The 15,477-nt window shown below is 39.7% G+C and overlaps 1 protein-coding gene across 4 annotated transcripts in view; it reads right to left on the bottom strand.

The window, feature by feature from the left end:
- Positions 1-3,043: 3,043 nt before the first annotated feature.
- hrob (homologous recombination factor with OB-fold) overlaps positions 3,044-15,477 on the bottom strand; it is a 52,361-nt gene continuing 39,927 nt past the window's right edge. For all 4 annotated transcript variants that reach the window (XM_072561694.1, XM_072561697.1, XM_072561695.1 and 1 more), the window contains one exon: positions 3,044-3,521. In XM_072561694.1, the coding sequence (XP_072417795.1) occupies positions 3,454-3,521 (68 nt within the window). In that variant the 3' untranslated portion in view covers positions 3,044-3,453. The remainder of the gene's footprint in view (positions 3,522-15,477) is intronic.

Raw genomic sequence — 15,477 nt, 5'->3', positions numbered from 1 at the left:
ATACTGACACTGACATGGATTACTGAAACAAAAGCAAAATACTGTGGTTGCTGCAATTTTGAAACAAAATAAAGTACTGGAAAAACTATAATAAAATCAAAGAAGGGGCAGCACAGTGGCTAGCATTGCTGCCTCACAACACTAGGGATCTGAGTTTGGTTCCAGCCTCGGGTGACTGTGCAAACTCCACACAGACATTCTCCCAGTGTCTGCGTGGGTTTCCTCTGGGTGGTCCAGCTTTCTCCCACATCCCAAAGATGTACAGGTGAATTGACCATGCTAAATTGCCCACAGTATTAGGTACATTGGTCAAGGGGAAATATAGGGAAATGAGTCAGGGTGGGTTACTCTTCGGAGGGTCGGTGTGGAGTTGTTGGGCTGAAGGGCGTGTTTCCACATTGTAGGGATTCTAATCCAATCTAAAAAATGTGAAATATAAACAAATTGCTGGAGAAACGTAATGGGCCTGGCAGCATCTATGGAGAGAAAATTATTCATGTTTCAAGCCCAGTGACCCTTTTCCAGCAACTTCTGAATTTGTTACTGAAGAAACTCAACATTTCTTATATTAGCATGAATTAGTTAGCACGTTTGTGCTGCGTATTCTGCACGTGGTTTACTGTTACATGGTGAACCAAAACAGTGAATCAACCAACCTTCTTAAAAGCAAGATATGACAACTTTCAATTATTAGCAAATACACTCAAAATAGTGTCACAAAAGTAATCATACTTTAACAAAGTGTTCACTCATTAATGTTTGGCTGAAATTCGCAGAGACTTGTACATGGGCAAGTACAATAGTGCCCTGAAAAGGATGAACAGCTGACTGATCAGATTTGACTACCTGATTCTGCCTGAAATCAGACAGGGCAGAACTTATTGAACTGCCTAAGACAGATGGAACAGTACAAATAAAACATTTGCCATGGTAGCATAGGGCTGCTGTCTCATTAGAGAGAAAGATAACTAGTGGTGGTTTAACTACACTTCAGGTGAGGGGAGAGGTTGAGGAAAAGAGTCCTTCATGGTAATCTCAGCCAGTGCAAAAATTGAACACAAGCTTTTGGCATTATTCTGCCTTGTAGACTAGACATGCAGCCGAAAGAGCTAACCGATCCCTTTCTTTGTAATTAAATTCTATGGATTGCCCATTGTTTCAGGTCAACTACCTTTCATCAGAACTTAGAAAAATTAGAAATGGAATAGAGAAAGCAACTGCATGGTGGGAAGAGAAACATGTAAAGTCTGAAAGGTGGAACTCAGATTAAATTAAAGAATAGAGGCTTGGTTGTGCAAGCCCAAAGGGAGCAGTAAGAGAACAAAAGACTGCCCAAAAAAAAGATATGAATGAGAAAATGGTGAACAGCTGCCATCTGCAAACAAAAATGAGGATTAAAAAAAAAAGAAACCAAAATCTGCAAAGGAAATGGAAACAAAACAGAGGCATAGAACACAAATAGGAAGCAGATGATCATATCGCCCATTGAGTCTATCTTGCCATTCAATCCAAGCATGGCTGATCTTGAGTAAATTGTTTCACATTTACTCCCCATATCATTCACTTCGAGACAACAAAAAAAAAACTGATATCCCAGTCTTGAATGTGTTCAACAATGAAGAATTCATATTCCTCTGGAGACATACATTCCAAATATTCATCATCTTTTGAGTGAAGTAATTTCTCTTAATCATAAATGATCAGACTCTTATCCTGAGACCATGCCTGGGTTTTTGATGGGCAGCAAATCTAAAACCATCTCTACATGTTTATCCTATCAGATCACTTCAGAACCTTGTATGTTTCAATGAGACCACTCCAAACAAAGGCCCAGTTTACTCAGTCTAACATTTTCGATCAAACCTCTCTTTCCTGACTGGTTCAGTTTATATTAAAATAATTAAAATAATTGTCTTTGGTCATTGAAACCTCCCAGGCCTAGGTGTGAATATAAAGAAGATTAAGTTTCCAAGTGTTCACATTTTGATGTGACAAGACCAAAGGACAGACTCTGCAGGACTAATAAGATAAAAGGCAGCAGTGGCCAAATGAGCAGGAAACAGATGTTAAGATAGAACAAGAAGCCAGAGTTAGGGCAGAGAACAATGGTGATGCTCAGATCATAGAAGTGAAAAGCAAAACAAATTAAGCCAGTCAATTTTTAAAATGATATTGAATGTGGTACACACAACTGGAGTTAGGAGGAACTATTTTCTGAATTCGTAATTTGTTAATTCATTGTTATTTGGATCAAGAATTTATTGTGAAAGGTTGATCTCTGAAATCCATGAATTGACAGCTTCTTTGAACTGCATTCATCAAATTATAAGCACATTCTGAAATGTGAAATTTAGAAGCCAGATATTAGAGCATTTGCAAATTATTTACTTTAATACTTCAGCATGTCTGACAAAAAAAACTAGACAGGACAGGTCTTGAGTCCAACCCCAGGTGATGAAAATTGGAATTGCTCATAAGTTAAAATGATATGCATATAATATGACCACTAGCTGGTGCTATTGCCCTTAATGTCAGTCTCCAGAGTTGTACAAATGCTTGACAGGCACACAATGGTCTTAAAATCACCACATGGGTTTGAGCTTAAGACCCAGACAAAATCTTTGAACTCAAAAAAGGAATTAATGAAACCAAGCATATAATTCCTAAAGCCAACGTATGCACATCAAAGGTATTCTTATGATTTACACCCCTCTTAAAAATGTAGGATGGTTTAAGTGACAAACAAAAGCGCTGGGAAGTTGATATAATTCATTTCCCTGTGACTCAATGGAATATCCAAATAGCATTTCAGTTAAGCTAGCATCAGTGCAGCTTGTCTAATGGAAACTAACAGATCTCTAGCTTAATGAATGCACTGGACTCCAGCAGAAACTAGGAACCAACAGAAACTTCAGAAATAAGGAGTTTGGAGGATGAATAGCAGCACAATTTGAAATGGGGATTAACCAAATCTTAATCTACTATGACTTCAGAACTTAGTCCAACATTAGAGACCTTCTTCCAACATGAAAGGCACAAAATCTTAACATAAATCCATATTTTAATGAATTTCCAAAATTAGCATTCTTTTCACATTCAATACACAGCAAGATTTAACAAAAAAATCTCAGGCTTAAATTGAACCATTATAAAGTGAAAAGTCAATTCGGTTCACTTTAAATGCACCAAAATATATTTTACAGTAATGTAGCAAGACTGTAGTAGTATATACAACGTCTTAACCTCCCAAGTCCGATTCTTAATCCAAGAGGAAATATCTCCTCCTTAATGGAGGTAATTTAGGTCCTAATTGAAGTGATTGTGTAGTCTCATGTTAATAAAATTCCCATGGGATATGGAAACAGACTTGCAACTTATAATTATCAGTTTAAACCAAACCAAACAAATAAATAATAGGCTATCCTGTATTCAATTCTGTGCTCCACAGGGACATTAACTAGGCTCTAAAAATGGGGTGAACAGTTCCTCTGGCAGTTCAGCCATCAGGCAGTCAAGACCATCTGCAAAAGAAAGTAGAGAGATTACAAATATTTTAATTACAATTTAAAAACCCTTTCACAGGAATGAAGTTACAATTCATACATTCTTGCAACTGATATCACACAATATACATTTTTCCAATGGCATTATAAGCAAGGAAAAGTGAAATTAAAGGCGAAATACGGGGATGCAAACAAGAGTCAAGTAATTTATTACTACATTATGTTCAAACGTTACTTTCACTGGTACAACCTATGGCCTTTGGTGTAAGAATGATTTGTATTGAAGTGACAAGTGGGTAAGGAGGGGGCATTAAACACAAACAGGATGCCAAATCTCTCTAGTACAGTAACGAGAGGCTGCAATTAGAAATAAACAGATTGCTAATTATCTGCTTGGCAGCATAACAAAAGTCTATGAGGGAAAGCCTTGACACTCAGCTCTTATGGACTCTGAGTAATTCAAGGAAGTTACTATCTGAAGTAGGTGAATGTACAACTGAATTAGCAGCTATGTTACATTAGCATAAAGTACTTGCAACGAGGATATCAAAAACTTTCTGCACTGGAGACCAAATGACTCTGATGCTCATTTTTCCCACTAGAGTTTATTGCTGTTTGTCATAAAAGTTTGAGTCAAAGTGAAAAATGGTCAAACTGTTGCATCTAACAGCAACTTTCACCAACTAGCACTTCTATATATCAAAATAGCTTGATGTGAAATAACATCAAGCTATTTATTTCATGGACTCATATCAAGCAATAGCGGTGTGTTAATCAAAACCTAAGGAAATATTGAGTGATGACTGAAGCTTGGCCCATGAAGTGGTGGTGGTGATGCGGGGGGAAGGATGGTGTTAAACATTTAGAGTAAATCACTACATTATTCTTTACCCAACTGGACCAATTCACAATTCTCTGCTTTGAACAGTGTCTGCACATATTTGTGTACTAATTACCTCCTATATTGTTTCTCAGTTTGCTACATCCCCTAATTTGGGACATTTAAATGACATTAACACATCTTGTAACAGTTATCTAAATTACTTATACAAAAATGTTATACAGAAGTTACGCTGGTGCATATTACCCACATGCCTAGCTGAATAAAATTAATTACTTTACTTTTGCTTTTCATCTTTTAGGTATCTGCCTGTTGATTAAGGCAGCCACAAACTTTCATTTAAAATAAAATCATTCAGAGGACATCGACATTGATTATGGGTCAGCACTTGTTGCCCATCCCTAGTTCCCCACGAGAAGGTAATAGTGAGTTGCCTTCTTGAATCACTGAAGTCTATTTGTTGTAGGTCGACCCACAAGACCATTATTGGGATGAATTTCCAGGATATGGATCCAGTGAAAGTGAGTGAACAGAAAGGACGGTGATTGGCTGAGAGGAAAACTTGCAGGTGGTTCAGTTCCCACGTACCTGCTGCCCAGTTTTGAACACATCTAATATGGTACAGAATTGAATATTGTGCTCAGAAATGATTCAGCTCAAAATGGTAGGAGAGTTATGCATTTATTCTTTTCAATTTAACAAAAGCAAAATGGACTGAAGTGAAATCTACATCGTCTCACTGCGACATCCGGTTCCAGTAAAAACACTATTGCACAAAGATGCAAAACTCTGCACCAACCTGTAATTTAAAATGAGACAAAGGCAGGTTGGCTGTCAAAAGACAATGGGATTCTTTCAAGGGGAGTTTAAGAAAGAGAGATAATGAACTGTTATGGGGGGACACAGGGACAATTAGAAAATCTCTCCATATCCCATATGGCATACACAGCTGGTAAAAGATTTTAAGCAAGTTAGAATCAAATGGCGAGCAGCAATTGATTTCCAAAGCCACTATTTTCGATGCCAAAATGTTTTGAATTTCATGACTTGGGGAAGAAAATCACAGCACCCAAATAACAGCATAGGTTTTATACTTAATCTTTTATAAAATACAAGGTTAAATGCACATAGAGAACTGAAATCCTCAGCATGGTGGTATCAACACAAGATATCTTTTCCAACAGATCTACTTGCCACTGTCAGCAGGGGATGCTCTTCCTCCATTACAGTGAATACATAGGGAAAAGAAAGCACGTAAGTAATGCTTAGATGCTTTTGCTATGATTTACAAACAATGAATTAGTGACATTATTGCACTGCCTTCTATTTAGAAATAAAATACAATCAGGATAGCAATATGCATTCTTTCACACAGCTAATTTTTAAAATATTTTAGACCAATCACCACATATATTGCGATCCCTTTGCATGTAGGAAGATCAACATGCACAGAGATACAATATAAATGTAACAAGAGTTAATCCAGATAATTAAATGATCATTGATGGTCACCCTCTGCATATTCACTGTATGTAGACTTGTATATTTTAAAAAGCAAACACAAACCAAATGCAACAAATTGTGCTAATGCTTTTGTGGGCAGTGCAGATTCAGGTAACGTCAGGGTGCAGTAATGGCTCTTATTAAGGCTGTGGATGCAGCACGACAACCATTAAACATATTCCGGCCTACTTATAAACTAGATCCTCTTTTATGATGGCTGCGTAATGGACTGTGTATGGAATAAGGAGAAAGCAATTCCATGTTGTGAAGAAAGGGTAAACTCTTCATTCAGCAAGAAGCTATTAATAAAATTGTAGCAGAATCTCAGTAAGGAAATAGTTGAATATCTTAATTTTTAATGAGAGTGCTTTAAGCAATTGTCAGAGCATTGCAGCAAAGAGTTAGTAAATTAATATAAAAATAGTGACGAATGTTCATGTCGTTAAAACAAATAAATGATCAGCAATTATTTGAAATGTATTTTTCCACTTCGACATTACCAACCAGTCTGAACTATTTATCTGCTGAAATTACTTTGGTTTTACTTTGTAAAAGTTGTTACAGTTACTCTAGATTAAGTTCCACTGTGAAGTTTGTGCTCATAAAAAATAAAGTACTTCATTTCAGATCGCATGCTTCTCTACATTTATCATGCTTTGAAAGATGGATTTTCAGAAAGATTCCTACCACCCAATGCATATAGTAATCTATATCTGGACTTCTATTAGTTTTGCCATTTTCAGAATGTCTTTGCTGAAGACATTTATCCACTTTCTTTTGAAGACCTTCACCTAAACATTTGCAAGTGTTAGAAACAAATTTTTATAAATTGTTTGATTGGTATAACAGCGTAAGCATATTAAGAATGGATGAATAGGGGACAGACAGTACCATTAGGTATACTGTATACTCAGGATCTTATTAATTTGCATCTTCAGATACAATATTTTAAGGACATTCAGGTTATTTGTTTGTCATTTTGAAACCAACAAAAAGATGTGTAGCATGTGTAGTGAAAGTCACCCCCTCACTCTTATACCAAAAACTAAAATAATTGGGGAATGGAAAAAACTTGTATATTATATGGACAGCAGTAAAAGAAAAGTATATTGAATCCGCATCTGGCAGGTTTTATATAGTGATTTATATAGTTAGCAAGGCACACCGAAAACACAAAGTATAAAATTTAGAAATTAGATGTTTTGTATTTTACATAAACAAGTTAGCACAATATCCACAATGCATAAAACTACATTTTTAAATAATTTATCAATTTGGAAATCATCTGTTTGTCCATAGTAATACTATGCTGACAGATTGAAAACCATATTCAATTCACTGAAAAGACAGTAAGATGATGGAATATAAACACACAAGGCTCAATTTCTTTTAAAAAGTCCACAAAAATTAAAGATTGTGAGAAATCAATGCAAATGGTTTGGACCATAAATGAATAGAAATATGCCATTTGGCTGCCCAAGCCTGTTCTGCCATTCAATAGCATCATAGTTGATCTGACATCCCTCACGTCTACTTTCCTGCAACTTCTCCATTGGTTCTGGATCAAGTACTCTGCACCTACAGCATTCTGTGGCAGAGTTCCAAAGATACTCAACCTTCAGAGGAGAAATTAAATTGGAGTCCCTTTATTCTGAGACAACGCCTGCTGGTCCTATACCCTCCCCTCAGTGTTTACCTTGTCAAACCCATTAGAGTCCTATATGTTTCAATGAGATCACCTGAAATCTAAAAATCCAATAACTTGAATCTCAGTGATTTCTTTCCTTAAATAAGGAAGAATAAATAAAACTGCTCAGTCCTCCAGATGTGGTCTCACCAGCATCTGTACAGTTGCAGTACACTTTTCCTGTTACACTCCAATCCCCTTGAAATAAGGGCTATCATTCCATTGCCTTTCTGATTACATGCTGTACCTGTGTGCTAAGCTTTCTGTGTTTCAAGCACAAGGATATCAAAGTCCCTTTGTGTTACAGACTATTTGTTCGCAATTTTCAAATCAACAACATGCATGTATAGCAGAAATCATGGTGAAAGTCACCTTGTTATTCTTATACAAAGACGACTGGGGAACTGAAGAAACTTGTATACTATATAGGAACAGAAAAAGAAAGATATTTTGGATCCTTAAAATGTATTATGCATATTTCCATTTAAACGATGCTTTGCTCTTTTCTTCTCCCTTCCAAAGTGAAAAAAAAATTCACATTATCCCCAGCCTTTTTTTTTGTCCACTTACTTATTCTATCAATATAGAACATAGAAAAGCACAGCACCAAACAGGCCCACAATGTTGTGCCGAGGATTATTCCTAATCTAAAATAAAATAACCTAACCTACACACCCCTCAATTCACTGCTGTCCATGTGCATGTCCAGCAGTCACTTAAATGTCCCTAATGATTCTGCTTAAGTTACCTCTGATGTCTCCTCTGTACCTTCCTCCTAATATCTTAAAACAAAGACCCCTCATGCCAGTCAGTCCTGCCTGGAGGAAGTCTCTGGCTATTGACTCTATTCATGCCTCTCATTACCTTGCATACCTCAATTAGGTCATCTCTCTTCCTCCTCTCCAGAGAGAAATGCGTGTTCTTAGTCAACCTCTCTTCGTAAGACAAGCTCTCCCAGTCCAGGCAGCATCCTGGTAAACCGTCTTTGCACCCTCTCCAAAGCCTCTGTATCTTTCAGATAATAGGGCGACCAGAACTGGACACAATATTCCAAGTGAGGTCTCACCTGAGTCTTGTAGAGCTGAAGCAAAATCTTACGGCTCTTAAACTCTATCCCACTGTTAAATGAAAGCCAAAACGCCATGCTTTCTCAACAACCTATCCACTTGGGTGGCAACTTTGAGGGAACTATGCACTTCAACACCAAGACCCCTCTTTTTCCACACTGCCAAGAATCCTGTCTTCAATTCGATATTCAGCATTCAAGTTCGACCTTCCAAAATGCAACACTTCGCATTTACCCAGGTTGAATTCCATCTGCCGTTTCTCAGCCCATCTCTGCATCCTGTCTATGTCACGCTACAGCCTGTAATAGCCCTCAAAACTATCAACGGCACCTCCAACCTTTGTGTCATCCACAAATTTGCAAACCCACCCCTCAACCTCATTCAAGTCATTTATAAAAATTAGAAAGAGCAGAGGCCCAAGAACAGACCCCTGTGGGACACCACTCGCCTCTGACCTCCAGGCAGAATACTTTCTACCTACAACCACTCTTTGTCTTCTGTCAGCCAACCAATTCTGAATCCAGAAGGCCAAATCTCCCTGTATCCCATACCTCCTGACTTTATGATCGATCTTTCCGTGGGGAACCTTATCAAACGCCTTGCTGAAGTCCATATATACCACATCCACTGCTGGACTTTTGTCGATCTGTCTCATCACTTCCTTAAAGAATTCAATAAGATTTGTGAAGCATGACCTGCCCTTCACAAAGCCACACTGACTGCCGTTAATCATGCGATGCTTTTCCAAATAGTCAAAAATCCTATCCTTCAGAATTCTTTCCAAAACCTTGCTGACCACAGACATAAGATTGACTGGTCTGCAATTGCCAGGGATTTCCCTATTCCCCTTCTTGAAAAGAGGAACAACATTCGCCTCCCTCCAATCCTCCGGTACGACTCCCGTAGAGAGTGAGGAAGCAAAGATCTTCGCAGCAGCTTAGCAACCTCCTTTCTCACTTCCTGGAGCAACCAAGGATAAATCTGGTCTGGCCCTGGGGACTTATTGATCGACTTCATCAATCTTGATCTGTTTAAGCCTGTTTCCCAGCTCCTCAAAGTCCTCATTCACAACAAGGTCCCTTTCATTAGTGAAAACTGAAGCAAAAAAACTCATTTAGGGTTTCTCCATCTGCTCAGATTCCACGTACAAGTTCCCTACACTACCCCTGACCAGCTCTACCTTCTCCCTGATCATTCTCTTATTCCTCACATGAGTAAAATGTCTTTGGATTCTCCCTAATCCTGCCTGCCAAGCCTTTCTCATGCCCCTCCTGGCTCTCCTCAGTCCATTTCTGAGCTCCTTTCTAGTAAGCATATAATCTTCTAAAGCTGTGCTAGATGCTCACTTCCTCCACCTTACATCAGCTACGTTCTTCCTTTTGACGAGAAGCTCCTCTGTTTTCAAAGGCTCCTTAATCTTACCCCTTTCTTGCCTGTTTCAGAAGAACAACTGCTCCTGAAACACAGTCTCCACATGTCTGTCGTGCCCTTTCTGTGGAACAATTGCTCCCAATCTGTACATCCCAAATCCTGTCTGATAGTGTCATAATTTCCTTTCCCTCAATTAAATATCTTCCCTTGGTAACTGCTCCTTTCCCTCTCCAATGCTATGGTAAATGTGAGGCAGTGGTGGTCAGTGTCAAAGTGTTCCCCTGGCTCATTGCTCAGCACCAAATCCAAAATGGCCTCTCCCCTTGTCAGCCTGTCTACATACTAAGTAAGGAAACCCTCTTCTAGCCTAGGAGTTCTTCAATCTCCCTACTGCTATTAGGGAATCTGTAGAAAACTCCCAATGAGAAAGCTGCTCCCTTGCTGTTCCTAACTTCCACCCATACTGACTCAGTAGACAAACCTTCCTCAACAACCTTCGTTTATGTAACTGTGATGTACTCTCTGATTAGCAATGCTACACCCCCTCCTCTTTTTCCATCCTCCCTGTTCTTTTTAAACATTCTAAACCCTGGAACATCTAGCAACTATTCCTGCCCCTGTGAAACTCACGTCTCCATTATGGCCACAACATCATAGAGCATGGATCAGTACTTGGGACGAAGTTCATCACTCTTATTTCTGACACTCCTTGCGTTAAAGCTGACACACTAACTGATCCCTTTATTTCATCACGTGAAAAGCCTTCCCGATAGATTCACTACATCCTGTCACTGCCCCATCTATAATGACTCCCCCCTCCCTCCACAGATATGTAGGTCTGGTTCCCAATGCTTGCTAAACTAGTTTAAACTCTGCAAACTTTCGCATATTGCCATACCACCTATTTTTGTGTCTTCTGCAATTTTGGCTACAGTACATTCACTTCCTTCCTCCAAATCATGAATACTTATTGGAAACAGTTGTGGTTCTAGCAGTAATCCCTTCAGAACCTATTAGAACAGGTCACCATCCTGATAAAGAACCCCTTATTCCCGCTCACAGTTTCCTGCCCATTACCTGATTTTCTATCCATGTCAGCATTCTACCTTCAGCACCACAGGCTCTAATGTTAACACTTAACCTTTTGTGACAGACCTTGTCAAAAGTCTTCAGGAAGTCCAAAGACTCCAATGGTTGAGTTTTCTCAGAAAACTAAATTAGTCAGACACAATTTCGCTTTCACAAAGTCACACAGCTAAATGTTCCACTATTACTCCCCTAATAAGGGACTCCAATATTTTTTCCAATAGTAGATGTTAGGCTAAGCAGTCAATATTTACCCACGTTTTGTCTCTCTACAATTTTGAATAGGGGTGTCACATCGGAAGATTTCCCATCTTCTGCTACTGCTCCAGAATACATGTTGTTTTGGAACATTGCAACCAATGCATCCACAGATCTTTCCCAGGTTGCAAGTCATCATGGCCAGGGAACCTATCAGCCTTCAGCTCCAATAGTTTGTCTAATACTGCTTCTTTAACGCTAACGATGGTACTTAATTTCCCCTCGCCATATTCTGTAATATTAACAGGATGTTTGAACTATAAAGATTGATGCAAAATATCTGCTTAACTCATCTGCTATTTCCTTGGTCTGCATAACCATCTCCCTGATACATTTTAGAATCAGAATAAAATTTTATTGTCACAACTACTCTAGTACAGGATAAAGGGATACAGTGAAAGGTGTACAATGTCACTATTGTTGGTACTGTCTGAGGTACAATGGTACCTAGGTACAAAATCTTAGGTATAAAGTAGAAAAATAATAGTTAAAAGTTCAACATTAAAATCCTTCTTAATATAAAGGAGAAAAATAAAGAAATAATTTTCTGAAGGTCTCATGTTCACTCAGACCTTCTTTTGCCTTTGTATTTATTTAAAGAAACACACTGTCAGTTCTTATATTCGTCACCATAGAGTCATAGAGGGGTATAGCATGGAAACAGACCTCTCAGTCCAACTTGGCCATACCAACCAGATATCCCAACCCAATCTAGTCCCATTTGCCAGCATTTGGCCCATATCCCTCTTAAACCCTTCCTATTTTTATACCTATCCAGATGCCTCTTAAAATGTTGCAATTGTACCAGCCTCCACCACTTCCTCTGGCAGCTCATTCCATACACGCACCACCCTGTGTGTGAAAAGGTTGCCCCCCACAAGTCCCTTTTATGTCTCTCCCCTCTTAACTTAAACCTAGTTCTGGATGCCCCCCACCCCAGAGAAGAAACCTTGTCTATTTATCCTATCCATGTACCTCATGATTTTATAAACCTCTATGAGGTCACCCTCAGCCTTAAACACTCAAGGGAAAACAGCCCCAGCCTATTCAGCCTCTCCCTATAGCTCAAATCCTCCAGCCCTGGCACCATCATGATAAATCTTTTCTGATCCCTTTCAAGTTTCACTACATCATTCCGATAGGAGGGAGACCAGAATTACACACAATATTCCAACAGTGGCCTAAGGAACGTCCTGTACAGTCGCAACATGACCTCCCAACTCCTATATTCAATGCTCTGACCAATAAAGGAAAGCACACCAAAGGCCTTCTTCACTATCTTATCTACCTGTGATTCCACTTTCAAGGAACTATGAACCTGCACTCAAAGGTCTCTTTGCTCAGCAACATTCCAGAGGACCTTACCATTAAGTGTATACGAGCTGCTAAGATTTGCTCTCCAGTCTAAAAAAAACTCTCTACCACCACCCTCTTTATTCTACCTTCAAGCCAGTTCTGTATCCACATGGCTAGTTCTCCCTATATTCCATGAAATCTAATCTCACTGTCTAATCAGTCTCCCATGGGGAATCTTGTTGAACGCCTTACTGAAGTCCATATAGATCATGTCCATCGCTCTGCCCTCATCAATCCTCTTACTTTTTCAAACGATTTAATCAAGTTCATGAGACATGATTTCCCATGCACAAAGCCATGTTGACGATCCCTAATCAGTCCTTGCCTTTCCAAATACGTGTAAATACTGTCCCTCAGGATTCCTTTCAACAAATTGCCCACCACCGACATCAGGTTCACCAGTCGATAGTTCCCTGGCTTGCCCTTACCACCCTTCTTAAACAGTGGCATCACATTAGCCAACCCCCAGTCTTCTAGCACCTCACCTGTGACTATCAATGACACAAGCACCTCACCAAGGGGCCCAGCAATCACTTCCCTAGTTTCTCACAGAGGTCTGGGGTACACCTGATCAGCTCCTGGGGATTTATTCACCTTTATGCTTCCTAGACATCCAGCACTTCCTCCTCTGCAGTATGGACATTTTTCAAGATGTCCCCATCTATTTCCCCACATTCTATATCTTCCATGTCCTTCTCCACAGTAAGCACTGATGCAAAATACTCGTTTAGTATCTCCCCTATCTCCTGTGGCTCCACACAAAGGCTGCCTTGCTGATCTTTGAGGGGACCTATTCTCTCGCTAATTACTCTTTTGTCCCTCAATGTGTTTATAAAGATCCTTTGGATTCTCCTTAACTCTATTTGCCAAAGCCATCTCATGTCCCCATTTTGTCCTCCTGATTTCCCTCTCAAATATACTCCAACTGCCTTTATACTCTAAGGATTCACTTGGTCTCTGCTGTCTATAGCTGACATATGCTTCCGTCTTTTTCTTGACCAAACCCTCAATTTCTCTAGTCATCCAACATTCCCTGCACCTACCAGCCTTTCCCCTCTCACTCACAGGAATATACTGTCTCTGGACTCTCGTTATCTCATTTCTGAGGTCTTCCCATTTTCCAGCCGGCCCTTTACTTGCAAATATCTGCACACAATCAGCTTTTGAAAGTTCTTGCCTAATACCATCAAAATTCTCCATCCTCCAATTTAAACCTGGTCTATCGTTTTCCATCAATATTTTAAAACATATAGAATTATGGTCGCTGGTCCCAAGTTGCTCCCCCATTGACACCTCAGTCACTTGCCCTGACTCATTGCCCAAGAGTAGGTCAAAATTTGCAGCTTCTCTAGTAGGTGCATCCATGTACTGAATCAGAAAATTTTCTTGTACACACTTTACAACTTCCTCTCCATCTAAACCCTTAACACGATAACAGTCCCAGTCTATGCTTGAAAAGTTACATCCCCAATCATAACCACCCTATTATTCTTACAGATAAATGACATCTCCTCACAAATTTGTTTCTCAATTTCTCACTGACTATTACAGAGGTCTATCATACAATCCCAATAAATGTGACCATCCCTTTCTTATTTTTCAGTTCCACCAAAATAACTTCCCTGGATGTATTTCTGGGAATATCCTCCCTCAGTACAGATGTAATGCTATCCCTGATCAAAAAAGCCACTCCCCCTCCTTTCTTGTCCCCTTTTCTGTTCTTCCTGTAGCATTTGTATCCTGGAACATTAAGCTGCCAGTACTGTCCATCCGAGCCATGTTTCTGTAATTGCTACGATATCCCAGTCCCATATTCCTAAACATGCCGAGTCTATCTGCCCTCCCTGTTAGGCCTCTTGCATTGAAATAAATGCAGTTTAATTTAACAGTCCTACCTTGTTCTCTTTATCCCTGCCTGCCCTGACTGTTTGACTTGCTTGTGTTCTCAACTGTACCAGTCTCAGATTGATCTCTTTTCTTGGTCTCTCCCTGGAACCTACAACACCCTCCTCCTCCAAACCCCTTACTAGTTTAAATTCTCCTGAGCGGTTCAAGCAAACCTCCCTGCCAATATATTTGTCCCCTTCCAATTCAGGTGCAATCCATCCTTCTTGTACAGGTCACTTCTACTCTAGAAGAGATTCCAATGATCCAAAAAAAATGTGAATTCTTCTCCCACAGACCAGCTCCTCAGCCACACATTCATATGCACTATCCTCCTATTTCTAGCCTCACTATCTCGTAGCACCAGGAGTAATCCAGATATTACTACCCTTGAGGACTTCCTTTTTAAATTCCTGTCTAACTTTCTACATTCTCCCTTCAGAATCTCATTGTTTTCCCTTCCTATGTCATTGGTACCAATGTGTACAATGACCTCCTGCTGATCCCTCTTCCCCTTGAGAACGTTCTGCACCCTTCGAGACATCCTTGACCCTGGCACCAGGAAGGCAACACCCCATTCTGATTTTTTGTTGCTGGCTGCAGAAACTTCTGTCTGTGCCCGATGCGATAGTCCTCTAATATAGGGATGATTTGGAGATGGTGTTGGACTGGGGTGTACAAAAATTAAAAATCACACCAGGTTATAATCCAACAGATTAAATTGGAAGCACTACCTTTTGGAGCCCTGCCCCTTCATCAGGTGGTTGTCTCCCTGATACAGGGAGACAGTGAGGTCTGCAGATGCAGGAGATCAGAGTTGAGAGTGTGTTGCTGGAAAAGCACAGCAGGTCAGGCAACTCCGATGAAGGGTTCCTGCCCGAAATGTCGATTTTCCTGCCCCTCAGATGCTGCCTGACCTGC

This window comes from Chiloscyllium punctatum, chromosome 42, assembly GCF_047496795.1.
Source record: "Chiloscyllium punctatum isolate Juve2018m chromosome 42, sChiPun1.3, whole genome shotgun sequence".
NCBI lineage: Eukaryota > Metazoa > Chordata > Chondrichthyes > Orectolobiformes > Hemiscylliidae > Chiloscyllium > Chiloscyllium punctatum.
Note: the sequence above shows the minus strand (reverse complement) of the source record. Positions and strands in the feature narration are given on the sequence as shown.